Source organism: Strix uralensis, chromosome 3, assembly GCF_047716275.1.
Source record: "Strix uralensis isolate ZFMK-TIS-50842 chromosome 3, bStrUra1, whole genome shotgun sequence".
Taxonomy (NCBI): domain Eukaryota; kingdom Metazoa; phylum Chordata; class Aves; order Strigiformes; family Strigidae; genus Strix; species Strix uralensis.
Window position 1 is genome coordinate 72,157,190 of NC_133974.1, and position 17,887 is coordinate 72,175,076.

The following is a 17,887-nucleotide window of genomic DNA, read 5'->3' on the forward strand; positions in this document are numbered from 1 at the left end:
ACACCTTTTGCCGGCAGTATGGGGCCTGCCAGAGGAGAGGCCTCACCAGTAATGTCTGATAAATACGTCATTATACCAAATCTCTCATTAGATTATCCACCATATGTCATGAAGGCACAGAAATGAAGAGCAAACCATGCTCCTCTCATCAGTATGCACTTCAGACCCACTTAGCTATGTTTCTGCATATGGTATAGGGAGAGGGAGATGACCAGTCTCTCTATCTGTTTGCTGCATACATTGTCTAGCTGATTTATACCTGTTGAATTTAAAATCCTTTTCCAATGTGCTAAGGCCATTTTTATCAACTTTGCCTTTTTCTTTTTTTTAATTGTTTTTCTGTCTGTGAATACATTAAACTCCCCAATGAAGATAAAAAGAATGCTGATGAAATCTATTCTCCAGTCATTGCACTTAGACCCTTATGCATATGAACAGACAGCTTGAATGGACATTGTGAATGCAATAGACACTATTAACAAAGGCATCCAGCGCATGATTATTCAAAAGAAAAGATTTCAGTGTAGCTGTGTTTGTTTCTGTTTGATTGCCTTTTGAATTCTAAGCAACATTTTCAGCCATGGCTTGTATTTTCAAAGGAAGGCTGTGAACACAATGGGATTCATTTGCTGGTTTGAAAATGTGCTTCTGTGTCTCAGCAGGGAATTCCGCTCAGATCTCAACATTAAAATATGTGTATACATAGGTGACTCCTATGCCCCTTTGATTTGTGGATTTTGTAAAGATATTTTTTTGAAATACATTAACACAATTATTTTTGTACTTAGACACTTAGAAATAGGTACTACTATGCTTTTTAGTTAATTATGTTTATTCCTATTCTGTGGGCTTTTTGCTTAACTAATATTTGAAATAATATTCAGTTCAGAATGAGCAACTCCAGACAAAGTGTGTCCTGATTCTATTAAATTTGGAAAACAGATAATCAAATTTGTTTGTTTTAGTGCTTGAACTCATAATTATTTTTCTTTTGCTGCATGAAATGCTCTGGGAGTTCTGCAGATCTGGCTTATTGTGGCACTGACTTTGTTTCTAGCATCTGTTGTCTGAAATGGAGTCACTGAAGCCGAAAGTTCAGGCAGTACAAATCTGTCAGAGTGCCCTGAGGATTCCTGAAGAGGTGGTCACCGGCCTGCCCATGTGCCACAGTGCCCTCCGACTCCAGGAGGAGGCCAGCCGCCTGCAGCACACTGCCATTCAGCAGTGCAACATCATGCAGGCAAGTGTAACTCCATCCTGTAAATATGACTGCGTAACTTGAACAGCGCCATACAAATTGTGATGAAAACAGAGAAATTCATATCTCTGTGCATTCCTCTTTTCCATGTAGTACCATTGCGAAGTTCCCCACTAAGTTTCAGACTCCGTGTTTTGGGGGGTTTTAACATTCATGATCATGTTAATTGTTGATTTAGGCATCAGACTCTCATCTGGGTTCTCTCCTTGATCTTGCTATGTTTTTTGTAATGCTGTTAGGATTAACTAGACGAATAGCTAATATAAAATTGTATGCAGGTTAATTTTATATATAATCAGTTAATGATATTAATATATCATTATAACACCGATTGCTTATAATGATTGCATAAAAAACTATCGAGTTAATTAAATACCTTTCTAGGATAAACTTTTTTTTTTCCTCTTTTTTAAAATTTTTATATATTTGCTTTCTGATTTTGGAGTCATTCAGCACGTATTAAATACACATTTTCAAGTTTTGCTAAATAAAAGAAAACTAGGTTTTGTTTGATTGTTTGAATTCATAATTAAACATGTAAAAGGTATTTCCGAAGAAGAGAATAAGCTTTTCTTTCCTGCTGTTTAGTGATAGAAAAATACATAGTGAGCTAAGGTACAACTACAGAGTTTCAAGCTAGATTTCAGAAGAAACTTCCGGTCATTAAGGATACTTAATGATACTTAAGTCCAAGGAAGGATACAAAGTCACACTGAAAGAAGTTTTAAAAACAGGTTAGACAAACTGCTGGTGAATCTATGATATAAAGAACTGATACTACACTGGTAGGATAATGGTCTGAATCAATCTTCATAATCCTCTGCCAGTTGTATTTCAGTAAAATCTTTTTCATATAGTCTTTCCACTTCATAAATAGAGACTTGAGGTGAAAAAGCAGATGAAAATGCTTTATAGTAAAACCATGAGACTAAGCAATGCTGTCTTTGGTGGGTGTGTTTGGTGCAGATACTTGTTAGAAGCAGTTCTAGCTCCTTATATTGGATATCTGAAACACCATGTTATGTGAACTCTTTTTTGGAAGTAGTTAAATAAATGAACCCATTGAATTCATTGCAATTCACAATATTTCTGAACAGACTGGTTCATGACTGTGTTCCTGCTTTGCTTATCCAGATGTGAGTGCCAGATAGATGTTAAGTTTGCTCCACTTCAAAGGGAGTTCAGTCATGCTTGGACTAAGTGCATATTTATTTTCATGTTGACACTCAATTTTTTTTTTTTTCTCCCTCTCTAGGAAGCAGTGGTTCAGTATGAGCAATATGAGCAAGAAATGAAACATTTACACCAAATGATAGAGAGTGCCCATCGTGAGATTCAAGACAAGCCAATAGCAACCAGCAACATCCAGGAACTTCAGGTCCAGATTTCACGTAATGAGGTAGGAGAGCCAAAATGCAACAACGTGGGTTCAATGGCAGCTCATTGACTCAAAAACTTTTTGTAAGCAATGGTCATAAATTAGCTGAGTAGCTTTTCAGACTTGCTCAAGGCTAGTTGAGGAGATAGACTTAATACCAGATAGGAAACTCATGCTATTGGTACAGTGTGGAGTATTCATTTGTTTATTCAGTTAGATGTGTCCTAATCTCCAGGCAACATTATGACAAATGAAAGCATTGCATAATTAAGGAACGGTTAACATATAAGTACTTGACTGAGGAGTGTCCCAGAAGTCAATGTTGAGCAGTTAGCCAGGTGATCATGCTAGTTCAGTGATCCTTAAATATATATACATCTATGTATATCCTAAAGTGCTTACTCATTTCCATCCCAATAACTTCTGTAAAAGAACTCCAAGGGACTTGAATCGCAGGAAACCCACAGTAGATTTGGAGGAAGACTGCAATGTTCACTCCAAAGGCTTCTGGTAAAGTCATTGTTGGGAAGAGTTTTGTCCTGTGGAGTTACAGGTTCTGCCCTCAAACTCACTGATCATCAGCCCACAGATGATTCTGGATAGTCTCTGTGCAGCCTTCTTGCTGTGCTGGCATGGAAGCTCCTGAGCCCCTTTCCCCCTCTCCTATCTGTTGTGTATTTCTTGGGATAGAAAATGCACCACTGATCTCTTTGTGTCACTTTCGGCACCAGGTGGCACCATTTCTTTACCTTTGAATTAAAGCTATCTGTGCTATTATGTAATATAACCTAATGTTATATTTGTTGCTCATTTTCTATCCAGTTGTTACAACAGTTACTTAGTATAAATGCAGAGCAGTTTGCATAAACACTTCTGGTTTTTTGGTACTGAATTAATGCTACTATTCTCTATTCAAATATTCTGGGACAGCAAGTGCAGGAGACTGACTTCAGTGATACAGGGTAATATTGCTGGAGGAAGGAATGATGCTTCAGGGAGGAAGGAATTAAAAATGGGACAGCTCAAACTTTCATCTGCATTTGAACAAGTGGAGTAGCTAAAAATTCTTCTAAACATCTGTGTGAAGACAGCAACTTTACTCTATTGCACATGTTGGGATCAACCAGAGTGGACAGGTTTCATACTTGTGAGCTTTCCAAATTTAGGTGTAAGGAGTTTTGAAAGACTGAGACATGCATATTTTTGCCTCATATTTTGTCTGCTAAATATGTGTGGAAAATCATAGCATAAAGGGGACATATTGAACCCTATATTATTATACTACAAAAGGTAAGACTGTCAAGATGCTTGGTATGTGTGTTATTAATTCAAGAAAACATCAGTTGTCAGATTCCGTGTTGAAGCCTGCATGAATGAGAACTTAAAGGGACATTTGTAGTAGATATATTTAGAATTAAAATAAGAGGAAGAAAGTAGAAGGAAAGTACACCCTTATTTGTAGGAAGCTTCTATTACCATGCATGTATGTAAATAATTATACTCTGGAACTATGTTTACCGAACTGTGTTTCTTTAGACTTTCAGATAAGAATGTGGGCAAGTATCTCCATACTTGTGAATTATTTTAATGGGTAATACAGTCCCTCACAGGACATTGCTTTTATAAGTTGCTTTATTTTTTTCACAATCACATTTTGGCTTCCTTTTCTGTGTTTTTAGTTGACAAAGGTTAGATACTCAGTGCATTGGACATTAATGCCACAAATGTTACTGCATCTTAGTAATATTGATGGAGATAAGTGAGTATATTGAATGACAATAATTTCCTACTGAGGCCCAGAGATGTCATTCATTGAGCATTAGTGAATGACAGGTACTTGCCAAACAGAGCACATTAAAGTTATGGTGTGATTTGATTGTAGTTTGGTTTTCAACTGATTTAGCTGGTGTTTTATACTCAAGACTTTGCTTAATCTCCAAGATAAGCCTTGGAGCTCCAAGAGAGCTCCTCTTGTTGTTAACATGACAGACAGTGACTCGGTACCGTTGAAATCCAGGCAATAAAATGTCATCCTCAGTCTTTGTGCTACTTCCATTTCTAACTCTGTATGTCTCGCTATGACTGTTCTGTACTGTGATTTTGAGGAAATGGTTTCCTTAAAATGTTATACAACCAAAAAACTTTTGATTTTACCAGCCTGAAGCAATAATCATATTTACTTATTAGAAGATATTGTAATTATTTATTATTATACCTACTATATCTTGCAAGTTCTGTTGCTATTTTTCACTGCAAACTTATTGAAGAAATAAAAGCAGATATAAAAATAAAGCAGAAATACATATATTTGAATGAATAATCACTGATTTAGCAGGCAAGCTTATACAAATGTTGTTTTCACTTTATAGATCAAAATTCTATGATGTTACTGAGACTCTAGGGAGACAGGAACAATAGCTTTGGCAGAAATGTGAAAATCTTCCACCTTTTTTTATTTTAAGTATATTAATTGAAAGCTTTGAAACTGGTCACTGAACTGGGAAGCAGTCATGGGGAGGAGAGAAGACAAGTCAGTTTCTAAGGCTATTGATTTCCATCTTTCTTCTCTTACTAAACTTAAACTTATAATGGTGTTTGGCCAATCAGATAGACCATTTCATAGCCATTACAAACAGTGCTTTAGGCCAGATTCCCCAGCTCCTTTTAAAGAAAGGTTAGTACTGTGTGCACCTCAGCTTTTAAGTCTGAAGACTTACACAAAACCAAAACAAGATTAAAATACAGCTTTTCCAAACACCAGCGAAAAGCAATCCAGTCTGCATTTAATCTTATTATGTGACTGATTGTTCCTATTGCATCTGATCTTGTTAGACCCTGTGAGTTATTGTTTGAACAATTCATTCTTTCTGGCAAGAGCTGAATGGGGCATTTTTTACAGCTGTGGTTACCACATGACCTCATTTCCATGGCATGCACTATGCGGAGAAGCTTCATCTTCCTCAGATAAATGGAAATAGAACAGGGGGAAAAAAACAGGACAGGAAGAGGGAGAGACATTCCCTTTTGCTGCAGTCTGAAGCTTATAGACTTCGTGTCAGGTTCAGGCTGGCTGCAAGCATGAGGTGTCCCTCCCTTCCCTCTGCGATTATCATGCACACAGAGCATTTTGCAGCATTTTTCCGGTTTCGCTTCAAAGCTCTCAGCTCTGTGGTTTAGCTGTGCAGCCAGACGCAGCCTGACTTGTTCTCTCCACTATCAACATCCTGCTTGTCAGCTAGTGCGGCGGCTTATGCGGGTTTCTGAGAGGCAGCGCTATGATGTTATTGGCTGGGCTTGGAGGGGAGAGCTTGCCTTCTCCACGGAAGCTGAAATGCTACGGGTCCTGTGGCCTGTATTGGCTGCCTCAGCATTAGGGAAAAAAAATGTTTCCTCAGGAGCTGGCTCAGAGGATCAAAGGATACCAGGAGCAAATTGCTTCTTTAAATTCCAAGTGCAAGATGCTGACAATGAAAGCAAAACATGCCACCATGCTGCTGACAGTGACAGAAGTGGAGGGGCTTTCAGAGGGAATGGAGGAGCTGGATTCAGACCTGCTCCCAGCACACCCAACTCATCCTTCTGTGGTTATGGTAAGGAGCGCTTTGGTCTCAGTACTGTTTATCTGAGCTGCTTGTTTCTGCATCATTGCAAAACTCCTGTGTAGCAAGTTGCCGCAGCTCACATCTACATTTTGCTTTTGAAATGGCTGGAGTGTGGCAAACCAAGCAAGTTGCAGCTTCCTCTTAATGTATTTTGCTTTATACGGGTTTTCAAAACTTGTTGGTAAAGGATGAAGTTATTTAACAGACAAATAGCAGTGGAAGCTGTCTGTAATAAGGTGCAAATATAGTGCTTTTTTGTAGCTGTCAGTGTGGAAAATCAAATGCTAAGAAACTACTGAATTGCAGGAATAAGATAAAATCAGAATAAATATTATTTCATAATGTTGCAGTGTATAGATTTTACACACCATATTTTTAAAGCTCTTGTGTTAAAGCGTTGATGTGATAATTGACAGTATGCTGCTATATGCTCAGATGAGTGTTGGAAATGAAAGCTAAGTACTGCCATAGGCCTCATGTTTGAATTACTCTGCTTTTGTTTGTTTCTAATTGGGTCTCGTTACAAACATACTGCTGATGCTACTGGGATTTTTGTCTGGGTGAAAACAGAGTTTCAGGATTTATCACTGTATAACAGCATTGGGGAAGCAAGAAGAATATGTTACTACTGGATTTTATAGTTCAAGTCTATTCCTTGTTGTTCTAACCAGGCCTGGATACTGAGGCCAATACTGCATTATTCTATAGCTCTCTGTAGTATGTCCATATGCAGCAGTAGTTGTATTAGAAGACATTTAGGCAAACCGTGATTTGTCATTATTGACTTACCTGCTATACATTTTCTTTTAAATTCATTAGGGTACAGGAGAGCATGTTCATACTGAAGTATGACAAGTAAATGAGACTATCAATTCAACCAGGTTTTTAAACTGGTAAATGTAAGAGCATGAAGTATGACTAAATAATATTGTAATTCTGGCTAGGTGTGGTTTTTCTTGTTTTGATCTCAATCTAAGTCAAACCTTGTTGAGGTAACTGATTTTTTTTTCCTGTGCTCTGGGGTTGCTTTTCCTGTGACAGATGACTGCTGGTCGCTGTCACACGCTACTCTCCCCTGTCACTGAGGAGTCTGGGGAGGAGGGAACCAACAGTGAGATTTCTTCTCCACCTGCCTGTCGCTCTCCCTCACCTGTGGCTAATACAGATGCTTCTGTTAACCAGGTACCTCCCTCTTGGCATTCATTCAGCTTTTATCTCAGATATGCATGGTTCCATTCCACAGGTGGTTTATTTAATCCTCTGAAATAATATTTACCTATAGCTCCAAGGAGCTGAGGCTTAACCTCTAACCTTCAGGTTCAAGTTCAAAATGGATACAGAGATTGATTTCTGAGTTTAAAATGTGCAAATCTGGTGTTACAGCTATTCACTATTTTTAGAAACAAATTTTAAGTGACAAATACAAAGCTTTTCCATGTCACACTATTTTCTATTTATAAGCTAATTTTTTATTTTCTCAGTAGTACTCAACGGAAACTTGCATCCTGAGAAAAACTGCAATTTTGTATTGCTCATAATAAAACATTTCATTATGTCCATATACATCTATCTTACTGTACCACTGGCATTGTAGCATTGAAGTCATAGTCTGATATCTTCCACTTAATACCATTTCAAATATTAACTTCCATGGTTTTTTTTCATGTATTGTTCGTTCTGTACTTTCTGTGACAGTCTATTTTAAATGCTAATGAAGCAGATCAGTGAAGTCACTGAAGTTAGATTTTTAAATCAAAACTGAGGACTCTTGCACTTCTAATAGGAACAAGTGTACATCAGCATTGATTAAAATGCAAGCAATGAACCAGCATGTTGAGCATCATGCACATGAAGACACACATAAAATGTTAAGCTGTAGAAGTTTAGAAATGAGCCTTAGGAGCAGTCACCACCTCACTGAATTCATGTTGTGGGTTTTGTGGTTGGTTGTTTGGTTTTGCATTTGTAACTGCTTCTAAAATTGACCACTACAGACTTAAAGGGTAGAGTGTGTTGTGTTGCATTGCTAAATAGAATTAAAGTTTGAGCAAGATACCCATTGATTCCTTCCACTAATTTCAAAGATGCATATGGTGCTATAGAGGTTGCTAAATATAAATGATTCATTTTCATGAACTGAGATAAGAAAACTTACTAAGGTAAGATAGTAAGAATGACAAAAGGTGACAAAATCTTCCACAGCATAATGAAAAAAAGGTTATATAATGATTGAGAAGGATTTTTCTAGTGTTTTGTCATTTCAGATGAGAAATTTCCCAGTAAAGTTTACTTACAACAGAAAGGCAGCTGTATATTTCAGCACAAAAGTCTTATGACAGTGTTAATCAGTGAAGGAGTTAAAGGACCAAGAGCATCTTGCTTCCTAATAAACAAAACCAATGTCAGTTCATTACATTTCTCTGACAATGTAAAACAAGGCTAACAGCTCCAGTAACTCAAATAATAAGGAGAACTCAGTGAAGATGCTGTTGCACCATGAGCTGACACCAAAATGCAAGTGAACCTGTGATTTACCAGGGCAAAATTCAACAAAAAGATGATGTCTTTCATTTAGCAGTTCTTTGAAAGAGATAAAATCAATGATGTTATGATAATCTAAAAACCTTAGAGATGAAGGTTTCTTCAGTGTCGTTAATGTTGAAATGAACTGCACGTTCAGCGGAAGAACATTCCAAAATGCAGTGGTTTACTTACAAAATACTTAGGTTCACACTCACATGAGATTAAAACTAAAGAAGCTATGAAGCGGTGCTGATCATTATGAATGCCCAGGGACACTTCAGGAAAAAAGGTTGGTTAAAAAAAGTTTCTAGAAATTAGTGAATTGGGAGCTTAAATGTAAGTTAAAAATATTTTGCATTCAGTAAGGCTCAGCAAAACTAATTTGGAAATGTTTTGTTTAAAAAGTAGCCAGTGTTAAGAGAAATAATTTCCTGCAGAAAGATCACCCGCAAAGTACCAGAATAACATATGAACAGGAATTCTAGAAAGTGAAGAATTACATTCATTTAGTCTTTGGAAAAAAATTAAAAGCTCTTATGGAGTAGGGGTTGAGGAGAGGAAGGTTGAGTGTTAAGACTGTTTTTAAACACATCCCTAATAATCTCTCTACAGTCTTTCATCAGAATTTCCTAGCATCTCTTAATGGTGAAATGTAGCTAGTCTGAATTCAGACATCTATGCACTATTTTTACATTACTAACAAGTAATGAAAATATAAAACAAGTGCCAACTGCGTATTAGTGGAAATACTGGTTCTATGAATAGAAATAGATTAAGACCACAAGTGACATATCTAGCATTATTATGTTAACAGTTGCACAGGTTGTTTGTTTTATACTAAAACTCCTCTAAAAACAAAACTATAAAAATGTTAATTTTAAAAAGGCTGAGGAATTTCATAGGATATGATATTTTGACAATAGATAACAGTCATTTAATGCAGTTTATTTTGATGTATAACAAAATCAGACACGTCATCTGTGCTGCAGTACTGAATGAGAATCCTTTGGGGCTAAAACCTAAAAAGGATACAGTTGATTAAAATTTAGCACATTTTTTAAAACTTGTTTTCCATATGCACAACGCAGAGTAATTGAATTGAAAAAACTGAAGTGTTGGTACAAAGCCTTGGAGGCCACAGTTGATCGTGTGATTCAAGTCTTCAGCACTGGGTCACTGTTAAATGTCTTTCTGTCTCCTTGTACGCAGTCTATTTAATCATTCTTTCTTCTTCTCTTATGAAAACTCATCTAGAGTGCAACAGCCCTTGTTAAATGTCTTTTGAAATCTAAACACACCCTTTGCCCCTACATCCTAACAGCAAAGCTTGAGTCCTTTTCATTGGCTAATTTTCATAAAAGTGGGCATGAGATGTTAGGGCCTTTATAGGGACAACAAAATCTGTTACTTGTAAGAACATCTGGATTCACACTACCATCATGTGAAAGCTCCGCCAAAAGGAAATTGCCATGTTGTACACTCCAGAAAGTAGTTGAAAAGATGGGGAAAGGGATTGCTTTTCCCTCTGTAAAAGCAAGCCCTTTATTCTGGAAACCATGATTAAGAAGTCTCAGAAGCACAGCTTTTCTGTTGGCCTTGAAAGAGGACTAGCTAAGGGCTGAAGAGTAGCTGCAGTCAAGTCAAAATGAGGTGCAATTTTTCACTGTGATTTGGAAATATCACTTGTAGTCAGAGTAAAAAATTTCTGAAATAGCAGTTCTGAATGCTGTGCTAAGCTGTTGCCTATTCCTGTTGGCTTCTGGACATCATAACGCTTTAATCATTAAATTTTTCAAGTTTCACAATTATTACCTTTGAAGAAGTACCTCATCTGACACTTTTGAACAGTTTCATGGCAGTGACCTGGTTTCTATGCTCTCCCAGAGCTTGTTCGGTTTTGTTCATATATGGCATTAGATAACATATTGAAATGACATTGGGAAAAAAAGATTCTGCTCCAAATTAGGATCCTAATTATGCTCTGAGCTCTGGTACTTCAGAATTAGTTTTGTTTAGTAGCTAACTTTTATACAGCAATACTAAATTACAGACTGAGGTTGGAAGGGACCTCTGGAGGTCATGTGGTCCATTCGCCTTCCTCAAGCTGGGCCACACACAGCAGGTTGTTTGGGATTATATCCAGGTGGCTTTTGAGTATCTCCAAGGATGGAGACTCGACAACTTCTCTGGGCAACTTCTCCCAGTTCTCCGTCACCTTCACAGTAAAATAGTCTTTTTCCTGATATGCAGAGGGAACCTCCTGTGTTTCAGTTTGTGCCTTGTCCTGTCACTGAGCACCACTGGAAAGAGCCTGGCTCTGTCTTCTTTGCACCCTCCCTCCAGGTATAGAATAGAATCAAATCATAGAATCATTTAGGTTGGAAAGGACCTTTAAGATCATTGAGTCCTACTGTTAACACTGCCAAGTCCACCACTAAACCATGTCCTCAAGTACTACATCAACACCTCTTTTAAACACCTCCAGATGGTGTCTCAACCCAGCCTGTTCCATTGCTTCACAACCCTTTCTGTGAAGAAATTTTTCCTAATATCCAGTCTAAACTTCCCTGGCACAACTTGAGGCCATTTCCTCTTGTCCTATCACTTGTTACTTGGGAGAAGAGACTGACACCCACCTCACTACAACCTCTTTCAGGTAGTTGTAGAGAGTGATAAGGTTTCCTCAACCTCCTTTTCTCCAGACTAAACAGCCCCAGTTCACTCAGCCACTCCTCATAAGACTTGTGCTCTAGACCCTTCACCAGCTTTGTTGCCCTTCTTTGGTCACACTCCAGCACCTCAATGTCTTTCTTGTAGTGAGGGGCCCAAAACTGAACATAGTATTCGAGGTTAAGCCTCACCAGTGCCAAGTACAGGGGAATGATCACTTCCCTAGTCCTGCTGGCCACGCTATTTCTGATACAAGCCAGGATGCTGTTGGTCTTCTTGGCCACCTGGGCACACTGCTGGCTGTCCTGGTTTAACCAGGATAGGGTTAAGTTTCCCCAGCAGTGGGGGGGGAGCTCTAGCCGGGTTATTCAGATACCATGCGGATGTCACATCCTGGCAGGTCACATTTTTCCTGGCGCGGAGCTCGGTGCACTCGTGGTTTTGTACATCGTGCTTCAAACTGCTGTATTTGGTAGCTATTTTGCTCTGTTCATTGCTATCACTATTACTGTTATTGTTATTGTTGTTGTTGGTTGTGTTGCTATTGCATTGTTGTATTAAACCTTTCCTTATTTCAGTCTTGGGGCTTTGTATTTCACTCCCTTTGTGGGGGAGGGGTAGCGGCCGCGTGGTCTCAGACCCCGTCAGAGGCTAAACCACCACACTGGCTCATGTTCAGCCAGCTGTCAATCAACACCCCCAGATCCCTCACTGACTGACAGCTCTCCAGCCACTCCTCCCCAAGCCTGTAGCGCTGCTGGGGGTTGTTGTGACCCAAGTGCAGGACCTGGCATTTGGCCTTATTGAACCTCATACAATTGGCCTCGGCCCATCAATCCAGCCTGTCCAGATCCCTCTGTAGAGCCTCCCTACCCTCAAGAAGATCAACACTCCTGCCCAACTTGATGTCATTTGCAAACTTACTGAGGGTGCACTCAGTCCCCTCATCCAAATCACTGATAAAGATATTAAACAGAACTGGCTCCATTCCTGAGCCCTGGGGAACACCACTTGTGACTGGTCACTAACTGGATTTAACTTCATTCACCACCACTCTTTGGGAATTCATATCTATACACATTTATACTCTTACATTTGCAGTACAGCAAATGGTCTGTGGTTTATTTGGTAGACACAGCTCTTTAAGCTGCCAAGCAGAAGGCACTTGATTTTGCCTCAGTCGCATGGCTTGACATGCTGAATTTTCCTCCCCATCATACAGGGTCAGGAAAGAAGAAATTTGAGAGATTTGCAATCACTGGAGGAGGATTTTCCAAGTACAGTTTCCAGTACATTTTGAGCAACTTTTTATGCAAATATTGTTGTAACTCTGAGAGCTGACTGAAAGGATGTTTGGTCAGCCTAACAGAAATCAGTGGAACATCTCTTAGTGATTTCACTGGCAGCAAAACTGTGTCTCGAAGTTTTCACCAGGGGCATTTACAAATTCAAAATGGTTGAGGAAGCTGGACAACAGCTACTGTGTTGCATGGTCTGGAGCATAGTTCACTAAGTGGGGCTACTAAATGAGACGAAGGAAGGTTGCAGTAATTTTTACTTTCCAAATAGACATAGTGGTAACTGTCATGTATGGTTTCAGTTTTTAATAATCCTTGTCATCAAGCCTGCTTTCCTGACTTAAATGTAGATCCTGTGCCTATTTCCTTAATTTTACATTTTCTGTAGATCTTTTTAGTTGTCACCTGCAATAGCTGAAGAAACCCCCATATGCTAAGTATAGAATTTCTGGTGAAAAACAGTTCCACCCTGAATTTTCAATTGTAATTTGAACATTTTCCCGTTTTTCTTAGCACTGTTGGTCACTTTTCCCACTGTCTTTTAAAAGTTAGTTGAGAGTACTTATTTGTTTGAAGGCTTACTATAAGCTCATGCTTCATACTCTTTCTTACATCATTGAGTAGTCCTTCAGCATATTCCTTTTTGGTTCTTCTGTTGCTTTCTCTGTGCCAGTGTTCATTAGAGTTATATTCTTTGCTACCTGCAGTACTACAACCCCATTGTCTGTTGTGATGGGTTTTCTCCATGTATAGTTGTGATGATGCTTGAACAACATGCCCTACTTCCAGTCTTTCCATGTCTGTCCACAGTTGCCTCCTGTGCCTCCTAGCTAATACGAACATGAAAAAAATGCATCCACAGTCTTAATCATAGTGAAGCTCCAAACCATACTCAGTGTACTACTAATAAATATTTATTTATTGCGTTGCTCAGAGGTTTCCTGGTGGTTTTGGCTTTGTGGATTTTATTTTAATGGACATATGCAATGGGACAGTATGTTGGGGGTATTATGCAGTATCTTTTGTTTTGAAAGTGCAATAATGTGCTTCGTGCTTGTAGGACATTGCTTATTACCAAGCCTTATCTGCTGAACAGTTACAGACGGAAGCTGCTAAAATTCAACCCAGCACTTCAGCCACCCAGGAATTTTATGAACCAGGCTTAGAATCAGCTGCTAGTGCCAAATTGGATGATTTGCAGCGTTCTTGGGAAACACTGAAAAATGTGGTAAGTTTTCATCTGGAGGGTTCAAAATAATCAGCTAGCTAGTAAGGAATAAAATGCAAAGAACTGGCTCAGCTAATATTATTCTCTGCAGTTCTTGGTTTCAGGTGGTAACAAGAATTGTTAGTTTTGATATTATGCCATCTTTGTTCTTTGTTTGAAAGCCTGTGCAGAAGGGACCTCCATTAAGAAAAAATAGAAGTCATTAAGGCTGATTGATAGTTGCCTGCAGAATTATTGGCTATTGTCAAACTATATTTCTTAATCTAACAGGGAAATCCACTCATGCTGGATGAGTTGGCAAAAAAAAGGCCCAAGAATCCAGTTTCTCCAAATACTGAGTCAACACAATTCTACACAGTAGTGCAGCATAATCATTCAGTGATGTATGAAAATAGTCAAAGTTCTGATCACATGCTATAAATTTTAATTCTTAGCAGAGACACAGTAGCTATTATGGGGTATTAAGAACTATGTGTCTAGCAAATAGTGCCCATCCACTTGTTTGAGTGCATAAAATCTAAAATAAGACATAAGAACATGCCTAGGCTTCCCCTCCTTATTAAAGTCCATTTTTTTCAGTCACAGAACCTAGAATTTAACTGATGATATTTAAACAGATAAATAGTTTTAATATGGGTGTTTTCCTTTATAATTTATACTTTTGAAAAGTTGTTGCAAGTTTTTTGTTTTAGTCTCATAAATCTAGGGATGTTTGAAGCAGAAGAAAGAGCAAATCCTGTTTCAGAGGTCGTAATTTATACTTTCAATTCCTCTTCAGATCAGTGAAAAGCAGCGCACCCTCTATGAAGCTCTTGAGCGTCAACAGAAATATCAGGACACACTCCAGTCTATATCCACAAAAATGGAGACAACTGAGATCAAACTAAATGAGAGTCTTGAGCCAGCCAAAAGTCCAGAGAGCCAAATGGCTGAACATCAGGTAAAAACTTATATGTGAGAAATAGAGGGAGAGCATGCATTACCTGTATATCTTTAGTTCCCTTTTTTTAGATAGTAGCATTCTTCATGGATGGATGCCTCAAAAACATGCATTAGTTGTGTGAACCTTCTGTAGCATAGATCATAAGAGTTTGTCCAATTGAAATTTTCAGCAAAGTCTTTTGTCAAAGATTGTGTTCAGTGACACCTACACATACTGTTCTTCATCAATAGTGCTACTAGCATATATCTGACTATTTATAATGTTTCCAAATTTACTAAGATCATAACCAATACTGATGCATTGTAAATTGATCTAAATACAAAATCATTGCCTTGTTAAACAAAACAAACAAACCAAAGCACACAAGAAATTCCGTCCTGAGGGAAGTCTTGAGAAATTATGGTCTGAATAATAAGAGAATACTTTATCAAGTAACCAATCTGATATATGTCCCAACTGTAATCATCTAGGCCTTCTGTCTGATAGCTTGAAACTCTCTGGTGGGGCTCATTCTTATTTCAGTAGGAACTCTGTGATGTGAAAAAGATAACATTTGGCTTTTATAGCACCATGTGATGTCCTGTGCATCCAATGTGTATATACTATCGGACATGAAAGTGAAGTATCTGCTCTAAGGTATTGGTAATGCAGCATCCTTTTGTAGGTATCTTGGAAACTGATTTATAGGATAAGCTTTTACACCATGGAGTTAATCTCTAGATATTTATATATATTGCTGGATGTCCTTTGTCGGGTTAGTAAGTTTCAGGCTGGAAGCTAACTCATGCCCCTGTTTCTCTCTCACAAATGCACTCACTTACTTTTTCATTATCTTCACCGTATCTACTAGAATACCCTGCAGAAGATTTGCTGGAAGAATAAATCTGTATGTATAATATTTCCAAAAGAATTCCTTCTCACAATGTGTTTGAAATTCAAAATAAGTAATTAAATCTGTATTTTGGTTATCAGCTGCATAATCCTAGCTTAAGCATCTAAAAGCAGTACTCAGCCCTTCTGAATTCTGACTCTGCTAAACCAGCAGTGAGATATATATATATATATATATATATATTGCACTACTCTGTGTTCCTCATGCTCCCTGGGGACAGTCACCTTGAATTTTATATTAAGCCTCCTGAGATGCTTTCTTCTCACTGATAAATGAAATATACTTTTTCTGCTCTGATTTCTAAATAGGCTTTGATGGATGAGATTTTAATGTTACAAGAGGAAATCACTGAGCTTCAGACATCATTAGCCCAGGAGCTGGTTTCAGAACCACTGGATGCAGAAGCTGGTGATCAGCTGGCATTGCAGTCCACTCTCACGGTCTTGGCAGAACGAATGGCCACAATTCGAATGAAGGCATCAGGAAAACGACAACTATTAGAGGTACAACAAAAGCCTCTAGGAGTGGGTCTTTTCAATCACATTCCAGATTTTGAGACACTTTTGACAGACCTGTACTTTTACCGAAGTCTTTAGTCATCATTGAATGCTGATAATTTCAGTTCTGCTCATTCCTCACAATTCCTTTCACTAATAAATTATTGGGTTTTTTTAGCAAGCCCCTCATCTTCATGCTAGGTGATAAGTAGCCAGAAGGAACTTGGAAACACACTGCAGGAGTCATATTTTTATACATATATAAATTAGGGTTTTTCAATATCCACATTGACATTTTCTAAATAGGTTCCCTTGGTATTCCTTGTCCTTCACAGGAGAAGTAATATAGTGCAGGTATTAAAAGTCACGTTATCTACAGTAAACTTTTGAGGAGTCACCTGTCCAAACTGGGAGACAAGAGAAGGGGAAAAGCTTAAAAGAAGAAATAACACCTCTTCCAAACTGTTGCATTGTTGTCTATGCTCATCTTCCCAGTGATTTGCTTGCAAACATGGAAGATGCCTGCCTTTATTTCTTTGTCTACCAGCTTACCAAATAATCCTTTAATACTCAGGTGATTTTTAAAAAGTCCTTTACATATAGGAATGTTGCTGTGTATATTATACAGGTGAGAAAAGGCAGTTGTGCTAAAGCTGGCTACAGTTTGTCTACTTTGAACACTGCAGGGCAGCTTTACTGTTGTACTGCTAAGAACTGCAGCAGTGAATTCACAAACACAGCAGCTGCTGCCTTCATAATTTCCAGCATCAATCAATTCTGAGAGATTGAGTGATAACTAGCTGCTCTGTGGATCTACCTGGGTTACAGGGGAGTCCCAGGGTGTATTAGCTGCATTAGTTCTGTGCAGTCACCTGAGACAGTGAACAATCCTGGCTAAGAAATATGTGTGGTGTGTAGACAATATTCGGTAATTTAACCTGTGCACTTTAGAGCTCTGATTCCACAGATAAAATCTTCCAGGACACTGCAGGGATGGTAAATGTAGGAATACAGATAGAACATGTAATGAAAACATTTTGCTGTTGAGGGTGTGGATTGGTAATATTGTTCTTTCTGTGAACCTAATCTAAATAACTAGAGCTTGAGAACTGTTCAGCTCTAGATTATCTGAGACACTTAACTACTATCATAATTCTTTAAATTATTTCAACGTGCAATTATTAATTTCCCCATTAAAATTAAGCATTCAGAAAAGCTGTGCGAACACTTTGCTGTGTGATGGATTTGCCCTGCACATACAGGTCTGAATTTCCTTACAGAAGTGTGGTAGGTTGACCCTGGCCAGCGGCAAAATATCCACCCTCAGTCCCCTCTCCCGTGGGATGGGGAAAAAACAGAAGGCAGGCAGAAGGACTCATGAATTGAAATAATAACAACTTAATAGGGTAAGGAATAGTTGTGGGTGCAAGTGATGGCAGCTAAGGAACTTATTCACTAATTCCCCATCAGCAGGCAGATGTTTAGCTGCTTTCCTGGAAAGCAGGATCTCAGCACATGTAGCAGTTGCTTGGGAAGGCAAACACCATAACCATCAAATACTCTCTCCCTCACCCCCGTCTTTCCATGAACTTTTATTG

The 17,887-nt window shown here is 38.4% G+C and overlaps 1 protein-coding gene across 17 annotated transcripts in view; it reads left to right on the top strand.

Annotated features, from left to right (window-relative positions):
* Positions 1-17,887, top strand: part of SYNE1 (spectrin repeat containing nuclear envelope protein 1) — a 322,241-nt gene that overhangs the window by 209,564 nt on the left and 94,790 nt on the right. For 15 of the 17 annotated variants that reach the window (XM_074862820.1, XM_074862818.1, XM_074862830.1 and 12 more), the window contains 7 exons: positions 1,058-1,244; positions 2,518-2,657; positions 6,032-6,226; positions 7,280-7,420; positions 13,790-13,957; positions 14,736-14,897; positions 16,101-16,295. In XM_074862820.1, coding sequence (XP_074718921.1) covers positions 1,058-1,244; positions 2,518-2,657; positions 6,032-6,226; positions 7,280-7,420; positions 13,790-13,957; positions 14,736-14,897; positions 16,101-16,295 — 1,188 coding nt within the window. The remainder of the gene's footprint in view (positions 1-1,057; positions 1,245-2,517; positions 2,658-6,031; positions 6,227-7,279; positions 7,421-13,789; positions 13,958-14,735; positions 14,898-16,100; positions 16,296-17,887) is intronic. The other 2 variants (XM_074862826.1, XM_074862829.1) reach the window with 2 other exon arrangements.